Source organism: Hippoglossus hippoglossus, chromosome 7, assembly GCF_009819705.1.
Source record: "Hippoglossus hippoglossus isolate fHipHip1 chromosome 7, fHipHip1.pri, whole genome shotgun sequence".
NCBI lineage: Eukaryota > Metazoa > Chordata > Actinopteri > Pleuronectiformes > Pleuronectidae > Hippoglossus > Hippoglossus hippoglossus.
The window spans coordinates 21,359,095-21,376,130 of NC_047157.1; the positions used below are offsets into that span (position 1 = coordinate 21,359,095).

At 40.8% G+C, this 17,036-nt stretch overlaps 2 protein-coding genes across 3 annotated transcripts; one reads left to right on the top strand and one right to left on the bottom strand.

The window, feature by feature from the left end:
• Nucleotides 1–8,568, top strand: g6pd (glucose-6-phosphate dehydrogenase). Its single transcript, XM_034589487.1, has 13 exons — nucleotides 1–18; nucleotides 670–791; nucleotides 2,686–2,723; nucleotides 2,838–2,946; nucleotides 3,565–3,782; nucleotides 4,500–4,658; nucleotides 5,484–5,609; nucleotides 5,859–5,952; nucleotides 6,408–6,594; nucleotides 6,702–6,937; nucleotides 7,015–7,091; nucleotides 7,329–7,421; nucleotides 7,510–8,568. Exons 2-13 carry the CDS (start codon nucleotides 675–677, stop codon nucleotides 7,598–7,600), a joined length of 1,545 nt encoding a protein of 514 aa, XP_034445378.1. The 5' UTR covers nucleotides 1–18; nucleotides 670–674; the 3' UTR covers nucleotides 7,601–8,568.
• A 713-nt stretch (nucleotides 8,569–9,281) lies between these two features.
• LOC117764793 (glycerol-3-phosphate dehydrogenase [NAD(+)], cytoplasmic) lies at nucleotides 9,282–15,128 on the bottom strand. 2 transcript variants are annotated; one of them, XM_034590867.1, is made up of 8 exons: nucleotides 14,988–15,128; nucleotides 13,034–13,211; nucleotides 12,687–12,827; nucleotides 12,369–12,507; nucleotides 11,762–11,874; nucleotides 10,902–11,138; nucleotides 10,389–10,495; nucleotides 9,282–10,276 (listed from the first exon to the last, which is right to left on the bottom strand). In XM_034590867.1, the coding sequence occupies exons 1-8, from the start codon at nucleotides 15,029–15,031 to the stop codon at nucleotides 10,180–10,182; spliced, it is 1,056 nt and encodes a 351-aa protein (XP_034446758.1). In that variant the 5' UTR covers nucleotides 15,032–15,128; the 3' UTR covers nucleotides 9,282–10,179. The 2 variants fall into 2 exon arrangements, with proteins under 2 accessions (XP_034446758.1, XP_034446759.1); XM_034590868.1 differs by lacking the exon at nucleotides 14,988–15,128 and adding an exon at nucleotides 13,826–13,962.
• Between the last annotated feature and the right edge of the window lie 1,908 nt (nucleotides 15,129–17,036).

Genomic DNA, 17,036 nt, shown 5'->3' on the forward strand with positions numbered 1-17,036 from the left:
AAGTCTGTGGTGTAAAAAGTGAGAAAAAGTGAGGAAGTTCCTGGTTTGACTCAGTTTAAGTGACTCAAAGTAAATCTAAACTGAATATTTCCTCCTCCTTCCTTATCTTCACATGTTGGATAATGAAGGAGGAAGTAAAGAAGGAAATGGTTTGGTTTTACAAATCATAGGCACTTAATTTTAGAGTTACACATTTCTCAAGCAATGCTGTCTTAAAAATTGCAATCTTTATTTCCTACTGTTTTAGGCATCAATTGAGGTGCAACAAATTATGAATTTTTTAGTTGAGAAACTAAAACATGCCAGAACAATGTTGTCCTTGTTTACTTTGTTGTTATTTGCAGTATCTATACCAGCACAATGTTGGGTAAGTTTCCTGTCTGGAGAGGAAACACACCCTTCTGTTGTAATCACTTCATGCCAAATTTCTATTTTCTGCGTAAAAAGATATGGTGGAGATAAGATATGGTGGAGATAAGATATGGTGGAGATATAGATGGTGTCGCAAGTCTCTCCCTGTGAAAACCACGGAACCTCTCTATGTTTATAAAGCCAAACTAGGCTTTTGAGGCACTGATAATTCCTGTTAGATAAGGTGGACGTCTCTGTTTGTCTTCTCAATGGTTGTTTTAACTTGTAAAACTGCATTTTCTGTTTTTCTGCTTTTAGAGAAAATGAGTCGCATCCCTCTCTCTCGCTCTGAGGTGTTTGGGGAGCTAAGGAAGGAGCTGCATGATGGTGAAGAGTTCCATCAGTCCGACGTTCACGTCTTCATCATCATGGGAGCATCGGTGAGAGCGGGGGCGGCCACAGTCTATGAAGTGGTTGTTTGAGTAAAGTCTAAATAAGTAGGCTGTGAAATTAAATACAAGAGATAGTGGTCTGGAGCAATCTTCATCACACAGAAGTCACTGTGTGATTTTAAAAAACAAAAACAGGGTAAGGACCCTTTTGGCCACAATTTCAAAGAAAGTGTGTGGAAATCTTTGAAACTACTGCAACAATTGTGCATGAAGGAAATGTTGAAACTGATTTCACAGAGCTTCTGCAAACAAGCAGAACAAGTATTCAGTGATAAGACACTGAATACTTGTTCTGCTTGATCCTCTTTGCTTTTTTATTTCAGTAGTACATGATACAGACAATGTGAGGATTTACAACAAAGTCATCAGGATTGTTTTCTGAGAACTTTGATAAAACAGGTTTTTCTGAAAGGAATATTTGCATTTAAATTTGGCGATATGTGATTATACTATAAATAAACCAGGAATTTTACCAAGTATCTGAGACAAATCAATAGCGCAGTCAAGTTTATGCGTTACACAAAAAATCTCTGGACAGATACCACGGAACTTGGTCAGGGAAGAACCAAGATTAGGCGTCTTATTTCTAAAGAAATAATACACAAATGTCGATGAAACAAATCAGGCATACTCAGGGGAATGTTGGGCCTTGGCAGAGATGTACATGCTCTCTGAGGGCCTTTGAGTCGTTGTTATTTTACTGCTAAGGTACAAAAGATGGACTGAAACAACCCAAGAGAATACTGGAAATCTCCTCTTTCACTGTTTGCTATTTCCTCATACCTGTCAGATGTGGAAATCAGGAAGTAAAATCATTTCCTTCTTGCTTTGTCAATGTTTCTTCCACAACTCCATTTGGCCTTAAATCTATCTAAATATATATGTCCTCCCTGAAACTACAAATAAGAGAACACAATGTTAAAGAAGAGGGAGTCTTTCTGTCTGTGAAAACGTGTGATCTAAACACCCTAACTTTCTGACAGCAACAGCTTTGTTGCCACTTCCAAAACCATAATGTCTGCAAAGTAAATTTCAAAGAACCAGTCTTTTTTTTATTTGTCATAAAAACACGTCATCAATGATTTGTTTTGGTTTAGTTTCTTCTAATCAGGCTTCATTCAGCTGGTTATTTGCCATGTCCTTTCTCTTGCTGCTGCTTTTTTGCAGTGTCACTGACAGTCAGCGGTTTTCTTTCAGTGTGACACACAGGCAGCTCAGATGAGGAGCTGGGCGGCTCTTTGTGCAGCTGTTTGTTTGTGTGTGTTTTATTCATATGTGTGTGTCGCTGCAGCTGTTTCAGTATGTGTACTGAAAGCTCCTTTTTTAAATTTTAACAGCCTTTTCACATGTTTTACCAAGTGAATACACACAGTCACCCCACATCTCCAAACATTTACTTACTGATACTAAAATCAATAGTTGTTTCTTTCTGAACATGTGGGAGGTGTGACTGAGGGCAGTCAGTTGGTTTCACCAGATGAGGTGTTATGAATGATCCCTGGTATGCACAGCCATTGTTTTGTTCTGTGAGACTTGTCAAGCAACAATAGCTAAAGGTGTCACATTTGCTGCCAGTGAGGCAATAAAGCACCAGGTTCTTCCACATGTAGCAGGACAGACTGGTTGGTGGTTCTTGCTTCCTGTGGGATTACTTTTACCATGTAAAGCAGCCTAGTTACCAACTGCCACGTGGTGTGAGCAGTAGTATTGCAGCATCTGGAGGCTTTTGTGTAGTAAAATGTGATTACAACTTGGGTTTGGTGCACTGGTTTAATTAGCACCACAGTAACGCAAGTACACAGTGTCAGTCGATAATGATTGTGTACATAACCTGTATTTTGAAGGTGAAATCATATTTCTTGTCATGTGTTTGTATCCATAGGGGGATCTGGCTAAGAAGAAAATCTACCCAACTCTCTGGTGAGTGAAACTCGGACCTCAGATAAAGGCTTGTTACTTTTTACACATCAGAACTGAATAAAGGACATTACTCTCATGAAGTGACCATATACATCTTTTTTCTTTATCTCCCAGGTGGTTGTTCAGAGACGGCCTCCTCCCTGAGCAGACATATTTTGTCGGCTTTGCTCGCTCTGACTTGACAATAGATGCGATCAAGACGTCCTGCATGCCGTACCTGAAGGTGAAATTAGACATTTGAGATGCATCTTTTTTTTTTTTTTAAGTCTCTCACAGATTATTGTTCCAAGTAGATTTATAAAAAACAATATTAAACCAACAAGTAGGTACACAGATGCATAAACGCTCCTTTTGAACTTTTCATCTCCAAATTAAAACTAAAAGGACAATTTGTGTTCCACTTATTAATTCTCTGTTATTGATAATTGTATTAATATCTACAATAGGACAATTCAATGCCAGATTTGCATATTGTCATTTTGTATTGTTTACTTACATAAAGAATCCAACTTTATGTGTCAGTGAACAGCTGCTCTTTTTCACAAGGTCTATGTGTGTTGTTAAACTTTGATTATGCTTATACTATAAGTGTATGTATAAACGTACAGGAAAAGACAATTCAATTGTTAACCACAATGTCAGTTAATCATCAACTATAATTGCATGACTCATTAAAGTCCTAATTATGTTTAAAGCAACTTTCTCCTTCCCCCAAGTGGCCAGAAAAATCAGTTATTAAACAGTTCATTCCTGATTCTCACACTCAAACTGGTGTTTCTTCATTTTGAAGCCCCCCCAATTAAATCCATGCATGCATAAATGTTCTCACCCTCTGGCGCAGGTGGCGAATACAGAGGCAGAGCGGCTGTCGGCCTTCTTCAGCAGGAACACGTACATCAGTGGAAAATATGCTGACGAGAGTTCCTTCTCTAAACTGAACACACACATTCAGTCTCTGCCTGGAGGACCTGAGGCAAACCGTCTCTTCTACCTGGCCCTGCCTCCCACCATCTACCACGACGTTACGAAAAACATCAGGCACCACTGTATGAGCACGAAGTACGTACACACACTTCTCTTACTAATATGATGGACATTTTTCTGCTATATCGGAATGACGGCAAACAGAGCTCAATCTCTAAGATTTAGGTATTTTTCATTTTAAGGGATACAAAAGATCCCTCAAATAACATAAGAATGTAGATTTTATATTATATGAGACATGTCTACATTTACCAGCTTCAACACCAGTACCATGGTTCAGAGGTGTGTGTGTATTTTGTGAAATTAATCAGCATCACTGGAAGTTCTGGATGCATCCGTGCAACCAGATATCCAAGTGATAGGTTTTTTTCCAAATCCATTTATATTTAATGAGGACTTGTTAAGTAGCAGAAATGTCTCTGTACAATGCTACACAACCACAAACGGCAGCCCTCAAAGTAATCTTTCAGTTCAAGGTTAAGTTTAGCATTTATGTTACATTGCAGTATTTTCTCCCTCCCCTCTCCTAATAAACTGCTAATATGACGCTTAAGACAAAAACTTCTTGCCCTTCCTCCACAAGTCGACCCAGTGGAGAAGACAGAAAATCCTCAGTTGTCAGTGTTCTTCTGTGATTCTTGCATTACTTGCTCTCCAGTCGAACCAATCTAAGTATTATGAAAGGCCTGTACCTAAAGTATCTGGGGTTATTGATGTGATGACTGAGAAAAAAGAAGAGCACAGGTCCTGTTATGTTCATTTTCTTCTCTGTGTGGTTGTGTGTGTGTGTAGAGGCTGGAGCAGGGTGATTGTGGAGAAACCATTTGGACATGACCTTCAGAGCTCAGAGGAGCTGTCCACTCACCTCTCCTCCCTCTTCACCGAGGACCAGATCTACCGTATCGATCACTACTTGGGCAAAGAGATGGTGCAGAACCTCATGGTGCTCAGGTAAGAAAATCATCCTCGGATAAAATTGTTTTTATTCATTTTGTTTTATTTTAGCTTTGTGAATATTCTGATTATCAGATGCTGTAAACTGGAATGAAGTTTGCTGGTGAACATTTATGGAGGAACAAAGTCCCAGATTTATAACTGATTTTATTATTATTCTTATCAAATAATTATTTCGGAATAGGGTCAATAAAACAGTAAACTGAACATTAGGAGCTTATAGTAAGAAGATAAAGTCAAATAAAATACAATATTATTTTGACACAAGATGGAAAGCGATAAGAAGCACAATACTATACATAAAAAACTGTTCAATACAAAGTCAAATCCACCTTTTCTAGTCTTGATGTCCACTCAAAGCACTTTACAGTACATTCACACAAACATTCATACAGTGCATCTATGGGCAAAACTGTTTATATGAGAACAGCACAGTTGTCAGGGGCAATATGGGGTTCAGTATCTAGCCCAAGGACAGTTTGGCATTGGGAAGAGTGGGATCGAACCCCCAACCTTCTGGTTAGAGGACGACCCGCTCTAACCCCTGAGCCTGAGTATCCATGCCACCCTGTGAATTGTTTTTTTTTATTTCCCTGTAAAATAACAATCTCCTTTTGAGTTAAGGTAATTTAATGCAACACTTCAGTTTCAGCTTGTTTTTGTTAGAGAACCCCTGTGAATATCACACAAAGTAAATAGAAACTGGGCCTTAATAAGGAACAAAGCAGAGAATAAATGTTTATGGATGTTGTCTTGAACAGCTGTCCCTCGTGCTGCGTCTGACGCTGAGCACACAGAACCATTATATGATGTTCATTGCAGGTTTGGGAATCGAATCTTTGGGCCGATCTGGAACAGGGACAGCGTGGCCTGTGTCGTCCTCACATTTAAAGAACCGTTTGGCACCCAGGGACGAGGAGGCTACTTCGATGATTTTGGCATCATCCGGTGAGGGGAATAAAATCGCTTGGATTTGTCTTTACAGTGTAATGATGAAGTTTAATGCTTTTGTATCCAGGTTTAGAGTGGAGCTATATAAAAATGAGAATAGTAACAGCTTCTTAAACACTGCATGCAGAAAAACCTCACCATCACATGATCTGTTATAATATTAATTAAGATGCTAACGACCATCACATCCTCCTCCTCCTCCTCTCTGTCTTTTGTGTGACCACGTGTTCCTCTTGTCACGATCAGAGACGTCATGCAGAACCACTTGCTCCAGATACTCTGCCTGGTTGCCATGGAGAAACCAGCTTCCACCAGCTCTGATGATGTCAGAGATGAAAAGGTACAAAACCTTCTGGAGACAAAAAAACCCCCGATGTGGAGATGTTCAGTATTTCATGATTAACTGTAAATTCTCAAATAGTAACTGAGGCCTTTATTTACCTCAGTGTCAGAGAGAACCAGGCCTTGGTTTGTAATTTCTCCTTTTCTCCAGACGTCCTCATTCTTTACATTGTTGTCTTGGCAAAATCAGAATAATCCATCTCCACAGCACTAATTCCTTCAAGAGTCACATCAGGTGTTTCACTTTGTCTTTTCACATGAACAATGATGAATGAAACACTTCCTCCTTTTCCTTTTTGTTTTAGCTTTGTTGACGGTGGCTTAACATCAATCAGGAGTTTGGTTTACTAGGTTGTGAAAGTAAATCTCTTAAAATGTGCTGTGGATGAAGTCAGGTCAGCTGTTGTAACATGTAATTCCACCTCCCTCCATGTATTTTATTATCTCTTGTAGGTGAAGGTGCTGAAGTGCATCGCTCCCGTGTCCATGTCGGATGTGGTGCTGGGTCAGTACATCGGGGATCCAGAAGGCGAAGGAGATGCCAAACTGGGTTACCTCGATGATCCCACAGTCCCTAAGGGATCCACTCAGGCCACCTTTGCCACCGTTGTGCTCTATGTGCACAACGAACGCTGGGACGGTAAACATACTTTGCCCTTGACAAAAGCAAATACTTGTCGTGCCACATTTTGCTGCGTTCTTTCATAATCTTTCATAACGCATTGGTATGGACTTCATCCTCCTCAGGTGTTCCATTCATCCTTCGCTGTGGCAAAGCTCTGAACGAGAGGAAAGCTGAGGTGCGGCTGCAGTTCACCGATGTCCCGGGAGACATCTTTGGAAATCAGTGTCACAGGAATGAGCTGGTGGTGCGTGTGCAGCCCAACGAGGCCGTCTACGCCAAGATGATGAGCAAGAAACCCGGCGTTTACTTCAGCCCTGAGGAAACTGAGCTGGACCTCACATATAAGAGTCGATACAAGGCAGGTTCAGGCTGATTTATTTATATATTACTGTACGTACGAGAACAAAACTAACAACTTGTGCCTTCTTTTTTTAGGATGTGAAACTTCCAGACGCGTATGAACGTCTCATCCTGGACGTCTTCTGTGGGAGTCAGATGCACTTTGTGCGCAGGTCTGTCTTTTTGTTCTTGCATCTGTCTCATCTTACAACATGGAAACTAAACCAGTCTTTTGTAAGCGCTTTATGTGAGTTAATGGTTTTCAACACTAGATGGCAGCATAGTGTGTAATTTTCATACTCAGTCCTGGCATGGACGAATCCACGAGTTGTAAAAGTGTTTAAATTTTATAATATGACAGCTGGGTTTTTTATGACTGGCAATAAACGCAGAACTTTTTGTCTCTGCAGTGATGAACTACGACAAGCATGGAAGATCTTCACTCCTCTCCTTCATCACATAGACAAAGAGAAGCCAAAACCTATTCCATACAAATATGGGAGGTAGGAGTTGTCCTTCAGTCTGTCTTTTTAACCCCAAGAGGAGTTCGGTACAGAGAGATGCATGTGATTTGTTTCTCTTTTCTTTCAGCCGTGGCCCAGCAGAAGCGGACAACCTCTCAAAGAGAGTTGGATTTAGCTACAAAGGCACTTACAAATGGGTCAACCCTCACAGACTGTGAACTGCAAGGACATGAGGGCGGAGTAGAGGTAGGGTAGGATAGTGGGAGGGGTGCGTGAGTGGTGTCATGTTCCAGTACTGGAGTGTCTCTGAGGGAGGAGGCATTTCCACCGTGTGGATCCATCACAGTAGCAGAACAAGAAAGGCGATATTTAAAAAAATGTATTTCTCAGGTGTAGTTATTATTCCATGAAGCCAGTTCAGCAGACATTCAAAAGAGAATCCTGAATTAAGAATGCCGCCGTCTTTATTTGATTTTAGATGTGGGACCAAGTCAGTTGGAGGGGGAACAAAAGAACAAAATCTGAAGCAGGAGATTTTGTGTGATTTAAAATAAATGTCTGAACTGGCTCCATGTCCCCGTCTCCTTTGAATTAGGTCTTAATTTGTCAGGATGGTAAATGGAATAACGAGAACAGAACACAGCAACAACAAAACACTCATCTGAGTCACGCTCACCCAGCGTAAATACTTTACTGCACCAAAGACGGTGACTGGACGGAGCAGAGACGAGGAACAACAGCTGTCACTCTTCAAAGCATTTGATTGTAGAACCTTTTATTCTTTTACTGCATTTATTAATCACACTTAGTGGAAGCTATTCTTACAACTCATGTACTCATGTTGCCTCCTCTGCCTTGGACCAAGCACGTCATGTTAAAGATAAACAGACTGTGGTTTGTAAAGGGGCCAGGTAGCATCACTTCTAAACATTCATACTAATATAGTCTTATATTAAAGTGTAAACTAAGCTCTCTCTTGTTTAGTAGTTTTATTAACTTCTTGACATTTTTCAGGTTTATTTAAGTTGCTGATTTATTTTTTTTGTTCTATATTTTAAAAGATGCAGACGGCAGTGGAGTCTGACACAGGTCAACAATGAATGTCTAATGACGCACTGCGGTTCGCTGCTCATGTAAAGCTAGCTACATTTCCACAACTTGGAATAAAATACTTTTGCTTCTGTTACTGTGTTTCATGTGGTTTCTTACAGGGTCACATAAGCTAATAAGTGATTTGTTAATGAGAAGATGTTTTCAATGTTATTCAACATTTCAGTGAAAATATGCAGACTAGATTTCTTGCTGAGGGTTAGATGATAAGTTTGGTACCATGTTCTTGTCTGTACGTGAAATACAAAGTGTTTAGCGATGCAATCTAACCTGGCTCAGCATTTTCCATAGTTTAGTTGCATGTGTTGGAAGATATTGGCTGAAATCAACCTGAGGCCACTGTAGGTTCTCCATGCTTGAGAGGGGAGGGATCTTCAGTCAGTTGCAATTTTCACCCTCACCTCTAGATGTCACTAAACCCTTAGAAAATAATGGCCCCTCTAAATCTCCATAATGAAGTTATATTTTGTTTATCTGTATAATAACTGAAATATAAAAGGTTGTTTAGTGCTAAGCTCTGTTTCCCCCTGCTTCATATCTGTTGGCTAAATCAAACCAATAATTCTCCATATTTATTTAAACCGTATTTTATGAATGAGAAGAGGCGTGGTTCACACCAGAGCAGTTAATATCAATGATAAACATATTTCTTCAGTGTAGGCACAAGATACAATTACATTTGGTTTATATTATTTATATATATATATTCTAAGACCTTATAAGCACCCCCGTGTGTTGGTTAAAATAAGAGAAATCACCTTTCTAAGAATCTAAAGTACTCCAGCAATGATGAGTTGACAGATTTAATTTATTCACAGACAGTTGACATATTTCCATCACACATTAGCCATTACTGATAAACGGGTCAGGCAGGTTCACAGTAACAAAAGGCAAAGTGGACGGACGTTAAGTAGATGCTGTAAGTCTTTGGTTTGACCCAAAACACTAAATGAGACAACGGCCAAGATGTAGCAACCGTGCATCTGAAGGCACTTACTTGCATGTTCATATTAAAACAGTTGCTGTGTGCAATCGACAGTTTGTTAATAATACAGTACAAGACAGGAAATATCAGTGAATTATGTAAGACACAAAGTGAGGTATTACATCTATGATTAAATAACTTGTAGAGATGATGGACACGGCACTCACTGGACGGCAACATCTATTTGAGATGAGGCACCATGCCCTGAGGAGTGGGCCTGTGAAACTCAGAATGCGTGATGTAAAGCCACATCAACATTGTGTGATTACAGTCGTTACTGATGGACATTTATGGTCCGACAAAGACATGCGTTAACCATAATGTGGATGTGGATTTCTGTTTTAAAATTGACATCATGCATTTTGATTTCCTCTGGCACCAAAAGAATTTCTCAGGCAAAAACTAAAAGTAGTTGGACCATCATATAGGGTCCCAACAACTATCTTTCAAGTTTCAGTACGAGTCAGGGAATGAGAGAAAGCACTTTAAGACGTCAAAAACTGAATGTTAAGAACAAAGTGGTCAAAACTGAGCTGAACACACAGATGTTACGGCTCAGACTGCGCCGGAGACAGTTGACAGTTAAACGACAGCTGTGTTTTGATCAGTTACGGATCATCCCCCGTCTGTTTCAGACGAGCAACAGAGGAAGAGTGGGGATGATCTCCGTTCAGAAGGCACTTGGTCAGTTTGGTTTTTCTGTTACATGTGCTCCGGGTGGTTCTGCAAACAGCGTATGAACTCTGTGACTGGTTGGTCCTGGTAGCAGATCTGATACACTGCATTGAACAGCGGGAACCTGGAGGAGGAGGAGGAGGAGGAGGTAGAGTTGAGGTTGGAAATAACACTGGATTGATGTCTTTTCTATCAGTGCTGGGATTTGTGTGTGTTGCCTTTGTTGCTCAACTTACTTGTCAATGAGGTCTTTGTGTTTGAGGATGAGATAGACCTCAGCTGCTGTCGCTGGTCCCTGCAGCTTCTGGCCGTTCAGCATCTCTTTCTCCAGCTCCTCAATGGACTGAGCAAGAGAAGAAATACAAGAAGAAACATGACACATCCACGTGTAAACTCCCATTAGAGCAAACTTATTTGTCAATTTCTCTTTCCTCTAGTGTCTTATTTAGCTTTTCTATGTATGTAAATGGGCTGCAAAGTTAAAGGTCAACAGTAAAGAGAGCAGCCTGGGCTTTATTGAGAGGGAGCATTATCCATTTTAAAAATAAAAAGGAAAATGAGAGATGGTCCACAGAGTTTAAAGCTGCTGCCACCACTTACTCACATACACATAGGATGTGTGCAAACAGTATAAAACTTTACTACTTGTCAACTAAATATTTCTGGTCATTAAAATAAAAATACACTCCTTTACCTGAAGTTGTAAAAGTATTTGTTGTTTAAAGGGGAAACAAAATCCTAGTACTCACCTTCTTGGTCTTTACAAACGCCTCGGCTACTTTGCGGTTGCGGCCGCCGTAGCAGGTAGTGATGAGGTCGGCCACGCCGCAGCTCTCCAGGAAGGTTGCAGAGGACACGCGCCCAGCGGTGCAGAAAATGCGCGCAAAGGCAATCATCTCCATCAGGCCCAGTCTGATCACCGCTGCCTTCGTGTTGTCCCCGAAGCCCAGACCGTCACAGAAACCTGCCCCGACCGCCACGATGTTCTGAAGGACGGACGGGGAGGACAGACATGAGTAGAGACTCCAGACACGAGAGCTGGACGTACTACCTGGAGAATCGTAACGACATTCCAGTAATTTCTAACCCATGGATGAATTGAGCGATTGAATAAAGTGTTGACAACTATTTGATGTATTTTTCTCAGTTTTCTGATGTTTCACAAACAAAAATGAGATTTTGCATGTTTTGTACAATAAGTGATAATAAAAAGAATTAGCTGGACCCGTAAAGACACAGACACAAACAGAACTGTCCTCAACCGTTTGTCAATTCACAGTTACTACAGAAAAGGAGCAAATCCACATATTCCAGAAGCTGGAACCAGAATGTCTGAGCATTGTAGCAAAGAAACAACAAAAACGATGTCCTTGTTTATACGTCATTTCAATATTCAAATGTTTGCAGAGTTGTTGAACATAGTGTTTCACGTTGCTTGTTAACAAACTGCCATTTTGCCCATTTTCCTGCCACAGGGACTTTAAGGTCAGAGCTTAATTGATTTTAATATTTCTATTGTAAATATGTATTTACTCACACATGTGATATCTCAGCAAGACTGGGACCCTGTTTTTTTTACAAGCAGCTGGGTTCCACAGTGAACACTTACCTTCAGGGCTCCACAGATTTCCACCACGTCATACTCCTCCACTACAGTGACTCTGAAGTTGCTGGTCTGCATGAGTTCCTTCAGGAGAGCACCGTGGTTTTTATTCTTACATCCTGGAAGCGGAGCAAAGAATCTGGTTATCTTTCAGCATCTCTACGAGACAACTTATTCTGCCAGTGACTTTCATCCATAAACGAGTAGATCTTTCTCATGGTTGAAACGATGACAGGTATAAAACTGCAGAGCCTCTAAGAAAATTATATTTGCCAGCTTTGATCCAACAAAAACAAATGCTGTCACAGCAGGTTAGCGTTCTCTTGTTTTATACAACAGTAAATCCCAGGAAGCATGTGGTTATGTGGTGCGTGCAGGGAAGTGAAGAAAGCATATGTCAAAGTGAACCAGCCCACTCTGTCATTCACACATCAGCTGAAGGCAGATTAACAGTCCCCCCCCCGACGATGAGAACACACAGATACTTCCTGTTTCAAAGGTTAAAACCTTTATCGTAACTTTGAAATCCTGATCCAAGTGCAACCTGGAACTAAATAAATAAACCCTTTCATTCAAAAGAAATAAAGAATAAGACACCGTAAGTAAGACTTACCGATGGTGGTCTCACAAAACTTCTCATCAGCAACCTCGTTGGCAATGTTGGCCCCCATCAGCACGCTCATGTTGATGCCGAGCTTCTCCTGGATCACGTCAGAGATGAGTCTAAGTCCATCGGGTCCTTCGTCGACGCCCTGGTGGAACAAGTACACAAACACAAGTAGTGTATTTGCATTGAGCAACGCCGAGCTGGTATTTGGGTCAAAGACCATACTGCTCAACGGCTGCTGTAACCAGCCCATGACTGTTTGTTTTGGAAACAAACTGCTTCTGCTTGTTGTTAAAAAAATAAAAAATCGATGAACAGTCGAACCTTAATGAGAGAAATCCCCAGTGCGTCGCTCTTGATCTTCCCCTTTATGGTGTCGCACACTTTCCCAACAAACTGGTGCGGGATCACAAACACCAGGATGTCCGCGTCACTGGACGCCTCCACCAGGTCTGGGACGGCCAGCTGAGAAGAGGTTAGGAGAGGTAAGGGTGAGGGAATGATTGAGGGAAGGGTGGTTTAATTCACTATTAAAAACTATAATATGGAGGAAAGTGTGACGTGGACAAATACAGGTAGAAATCATAATGTGTACAAAGCAGCGAACAAAGACGCAAAAACACACAATGACAAACACCCGTGCACTTTCATGGCGAGAAACAGTTTCTTACCACGTTTGTTGGAAGCGTGTGACCGGGCAGGTACTTCACATTCTCGTGGTCAGTGTTGATTACTTCCGTCAGCTTGCGCCCATTCACCATCTCCTCGAACACCCACATTTTGACGGTGTTGTCGAATTTTGCATTCTGCGTGGCATTGGCACCCACTATCTTGGCAATGGCAGAACCCCTGTATTGGGAACAGTTGAAGGGTTAGTGTTACGTTAAATTCACAGTTCGTTTCAAATTTGAGAAAACTGTCAGTGAAGAGATCCACTAATCGTAAGCCTGGCTTCTTGAAATGATCCAGAGTCCAGTGTTTGGGTTCTCGAGGCCGATCCGATCACCTTTACATTACATCACCGTCGGTCCTTATGATTACCCAAGACGTATGTTTATGGCAGGTCTGAACAGGACCTTGATCTCAGCTGAGTAATTACTTGATGAACGCTTTGATTAACGGGTCATTACTATTCCTGGCTCTTCTTGTGTTCTATGCTGCTCTGTTAACATCAACCACGACGACTCTCTCTGAGCAGGACGGCCCTGCAGCCAGCAAACAATTAGCCAAGCTGATGTGGGAATTTTCCAACTGTCTGATCACATTTATGAATGTTTATTCTTGTACAAAAGGTCTCTCCTGAAAAAGAGATCAATGTCTAAATCAGCGTAACTAAAGTGAGAGCTGAGTCTGTATTTCTCTGCACAAAGTTGAACACGTTCCCAGAGGGTGTGGGACTCTGCCAGGGTTGCGTTGCATTGTACAGGACTGTACCAGCGGGGGAGCTACGTTCCAACACTCACCTATGGCCACTGAAAGAGTGAGATTGTGAATACGAGCAGCTGAAATGAGTTTCCTCTGTTGGGAGGCAGGGCTCAGCCTTAGAGATAGAGTGAGGAATTCAGACATAATGAGGGAGCTCGGAGAAGAACCTGCAAACAGCAGCAGCAGCAGAACAAACTCTGTTCCAACTCTGGCCACAGCATTCTGGATAAACTGTAGTTAATCAAATACCCAGAGGACTTTTAAAGATTTAATCCTGAAGTTAAAAATGTTGTGTTTCCACTGAGAGATCGTGAAGAAAACAGGTTTAATCAAAACAGCTGGAGTCTATTTAATAACTGAATTTAAGAGGATTTATTTTAAATCATGAAGTTAAAATATAGTTTCTCTACTGAGAGATCATGAAGAAGACAGGTTCACTTCAAACAGCTGGAGTTTATTTAATACATGTTTCACTAGAGGACTTTTTCCAATCTTGAAAATGTTGTTTAATAGTTCACTGTAATTCAGGTATTAAATAAACTCCAGCTGTTTGAAGGTAATCTGTTCACTTCATGATCCCTCAGTGGAAACACAACATTTTAACTCCATGATTAAATCTTTAAAAGGTCCTCTAGTAAAACATGATTTAATCAAACTGTGTTTCCACTGAGGCATCATGAACAGGTGCATTATAAACAGCTGGAGTTTGGTTTCATGGACACGAATATAAAGCTCAGTTCTTTGTTTATGATCCACATGTTGACGGCTGTAGAATAACATGATCACATGTCTACTCTTCACGTGTAAATGAATGACAGTTGACACGTTGCGGCTCCGTGACCCGCAAATCATCCGATAATCTGACGTGGGGTCAGCTTTCTGCACACTCAGCTAATTTATTAGCTTTGCATAGAAACCCGATGGTAAACAAACAAACAAACAAACTAACAGTTATGCTATCCGGCTAATGCAACAGTAAACATTAGCTTAAGCGTGCTAGCTCAACTACCACTGTTACTATGGGAAAATGCGGCTAGTTAACGTTAGCTCCACCTGTTTTCCCATTGATGCTAAGTTGGCTAGCAACGGTTCACGCACACACGCACACACACACACACACATAGGGGGAAACCTGCTCCAAAGTTGTCGCCATGTTTAAACACCCCCCTCCCGTTCACACACATGCACACGGTAGTTTACCAGTTTCCAGAGCCGATGATGCACACTTTGTTGGGAGCTGCCATTGTGAGGAGACACTGCTGAGAGAGAGAGTGAGAGTGTGTGTGTGTGTGTGAGTGTGTGTCTTTGCTGCAGTGTGGTTATGCAAGCAGCACACACTGATCTCATTGGCCGGTCAGAGGGGGAGACACTGACCCGCCCACTGTGCACACTGCGCCCCCCCCCCCACAGCAAAGTGGACTATTGTCAGTGTCAGTGTCTGACAGCTTCTCTCTTTCCTTCACTACAAGTATAACTTTCATGTCAGGGACACAGCTAACATAAAGAAGTGGAGAAATGGAGCTGTGTGCAACAGTTGTGCAACATGTGCATATGCATATCATGGCCATTAGTGTTTAAATTAGAAAATAAATTGGGACCTAGAATACTTCCCTGAGGAACATCTAATATCCATGTGGCTCAAAAGCCAGACTGCAAGTTCGCAGCAGTTCATCATATCCTATAATCAATCCTACCTTGTGTTGAATGTTCAGTGGTTTGTGGTTGAAACTGATTTAATGAGGCGTGGAACGAACTTTGATGTTATTATGGAGGCTGTTGTTTGTGGTGCTGTTGAACTGTATTGAATTTGAGTTGTTACTCATATATTTCTGTTAGGGTTTCCAATAAACTGGAAACTGAGTGGATAGACTATGATGCATTTCACAGTATGTAAAGTAATATAAAGCTCCATCTCGACCAGATACATTTTTCAAAGGCTACTTAAGTTACTTTGAATCCAGGAATTTTCCTTGTCAAGGCAGATTTATCGTCTGGTTTTGCTTCTTTAACTTACACTGTGGATTTACCTGATAAATACTCTATACTACAATTTCTATTAAACACAATAAATGCCCTGCTTCCTCCACAGAGGGTATGTGGTGTGTCGCAGTGCAAAATACAGCCAACACATTAAAAGTCACAAGAGCAGCCACAGGAGGATTATTTTTGGGAGAAATTATTCGGTCCGACGAGCTCGAATAAAAGAGCATTATTGCGCAAGAGCTGGACAGCAAACAGGAGAGGGGACAAAAGAAGGAAGTGAACTTTCACATTCAGCAGTCTGGTGTCTGTGTGCAGGCACCAGCTGAGGGAATCCAGCTTATTGTGCAGGGAAGTGTCCACCACAAATATATATAGTCATCACATCATGAGGCGTAGTTCAATGAGCTGCACGTGGTTCCTCATAGGATTATCCCTCGTGAGGAAGATTATATTTCTGTTTTTCACATGGAACCTTTCTGAGTTCAGTGATCCCATTAGTTTGATTTGTGACCAAATATCTGCAAAGTGTTGAACAAAGCTTTAGTTTAGACCTGATGAAAAGTTTAGAAGTTCAGCCAGAGGAGAACATGAACGTCTTTATAAAGTTTAATCGCAATCACTTAAATACCTGTTAAGTCTATCAAATTTAAAAATATCATAGCCATCCTGCCAGCAAAGCTAAACAATAACAATAGATATGTGGAAATGTATATGATGAAGTTATACAGTGTAAAAGAAAGCAATGTCTCCTCCTGTAGATTGATCTGATTTGAAAAACAATGGCCCAGAGCAGAAACTGTCCAACAATAACAAAGCTGTTGATTGTGAGTCACATCTCTACCTCACAACACAAATGATGACAGAACACGTCAAGTGAACAAAAGCTGCGTAAACGTTTAATCCATCATATTATAACTGCTTCATAATTTATCTACACATCACCAGACTAAAATAATCATCCTTTCATATATTTCATATATATATATAGATATAAAAAAAAAAACTGGAAACACTTTGCCGACAGGACTTTCGAGATGCATTGAATTCTGTTGTCCACTTTCATTTACTGATGAGTAGAATATAATTAGATGAACTGATTGTAGCAATACAAACAAAAATAAATAGCTGTATACTTTGAATATTGTGTCTCATAAATATACTTTTGAGAAATAAACCATCTACAACATGTACGTAAAAACAGCTAGTTTATAATGAATAAATACAACAAGTACAATATCAGACAGATAAGAATATGCAAATACACAA

Excerpts from the sequence above, each read along its gene's own strand:
- LOC117764793 (XM_034590867.1), bottom strand. The coding sequence starts at position 15,031 with ATGGCAGCTCCCAACAAAGTGTGCATCATCGGCTCTGGAAACTG. Across the intron at positions 13,212-14,987 it reads ATCATCGGCTCTGGAAACTG|GGGTTCTGCCATTGCCAAGA; the intron begins GTAAACTACCGT and ends TTCCCAATACAG. Across the intron at positions 11,139-11,761 it reads AAATCTGTGGAGCCCTGAAG|AACATCGTGGCGGTCGGGGC; the intron begins GTAAGTGTTCAC and ends TCCGTCCTTCAG.
- g6pd (XM_034589487.1), top strand. The coding sequence starts at position 675 with ATGAGTCGCATCCCTCTCTCTCGCTCTGAGGTGTTTGGGGAGCTAAGG. Across the intron at positions 792-2,685 it reads TCATCATCATGGGAGCATCG|GGGGATCTGGCTAAGAAGAA; the intron begins GTGAGAGCGGGG and ends TTGTATCCATAG. Across the intron at positions 5,953-6,407 it reads ATGATGTCAGAGATGAAAAG|GTGAAGGTGCTGAAGTGCAT; the intron begins GTACAAAACCTT and ends TATCTCTTGTAG.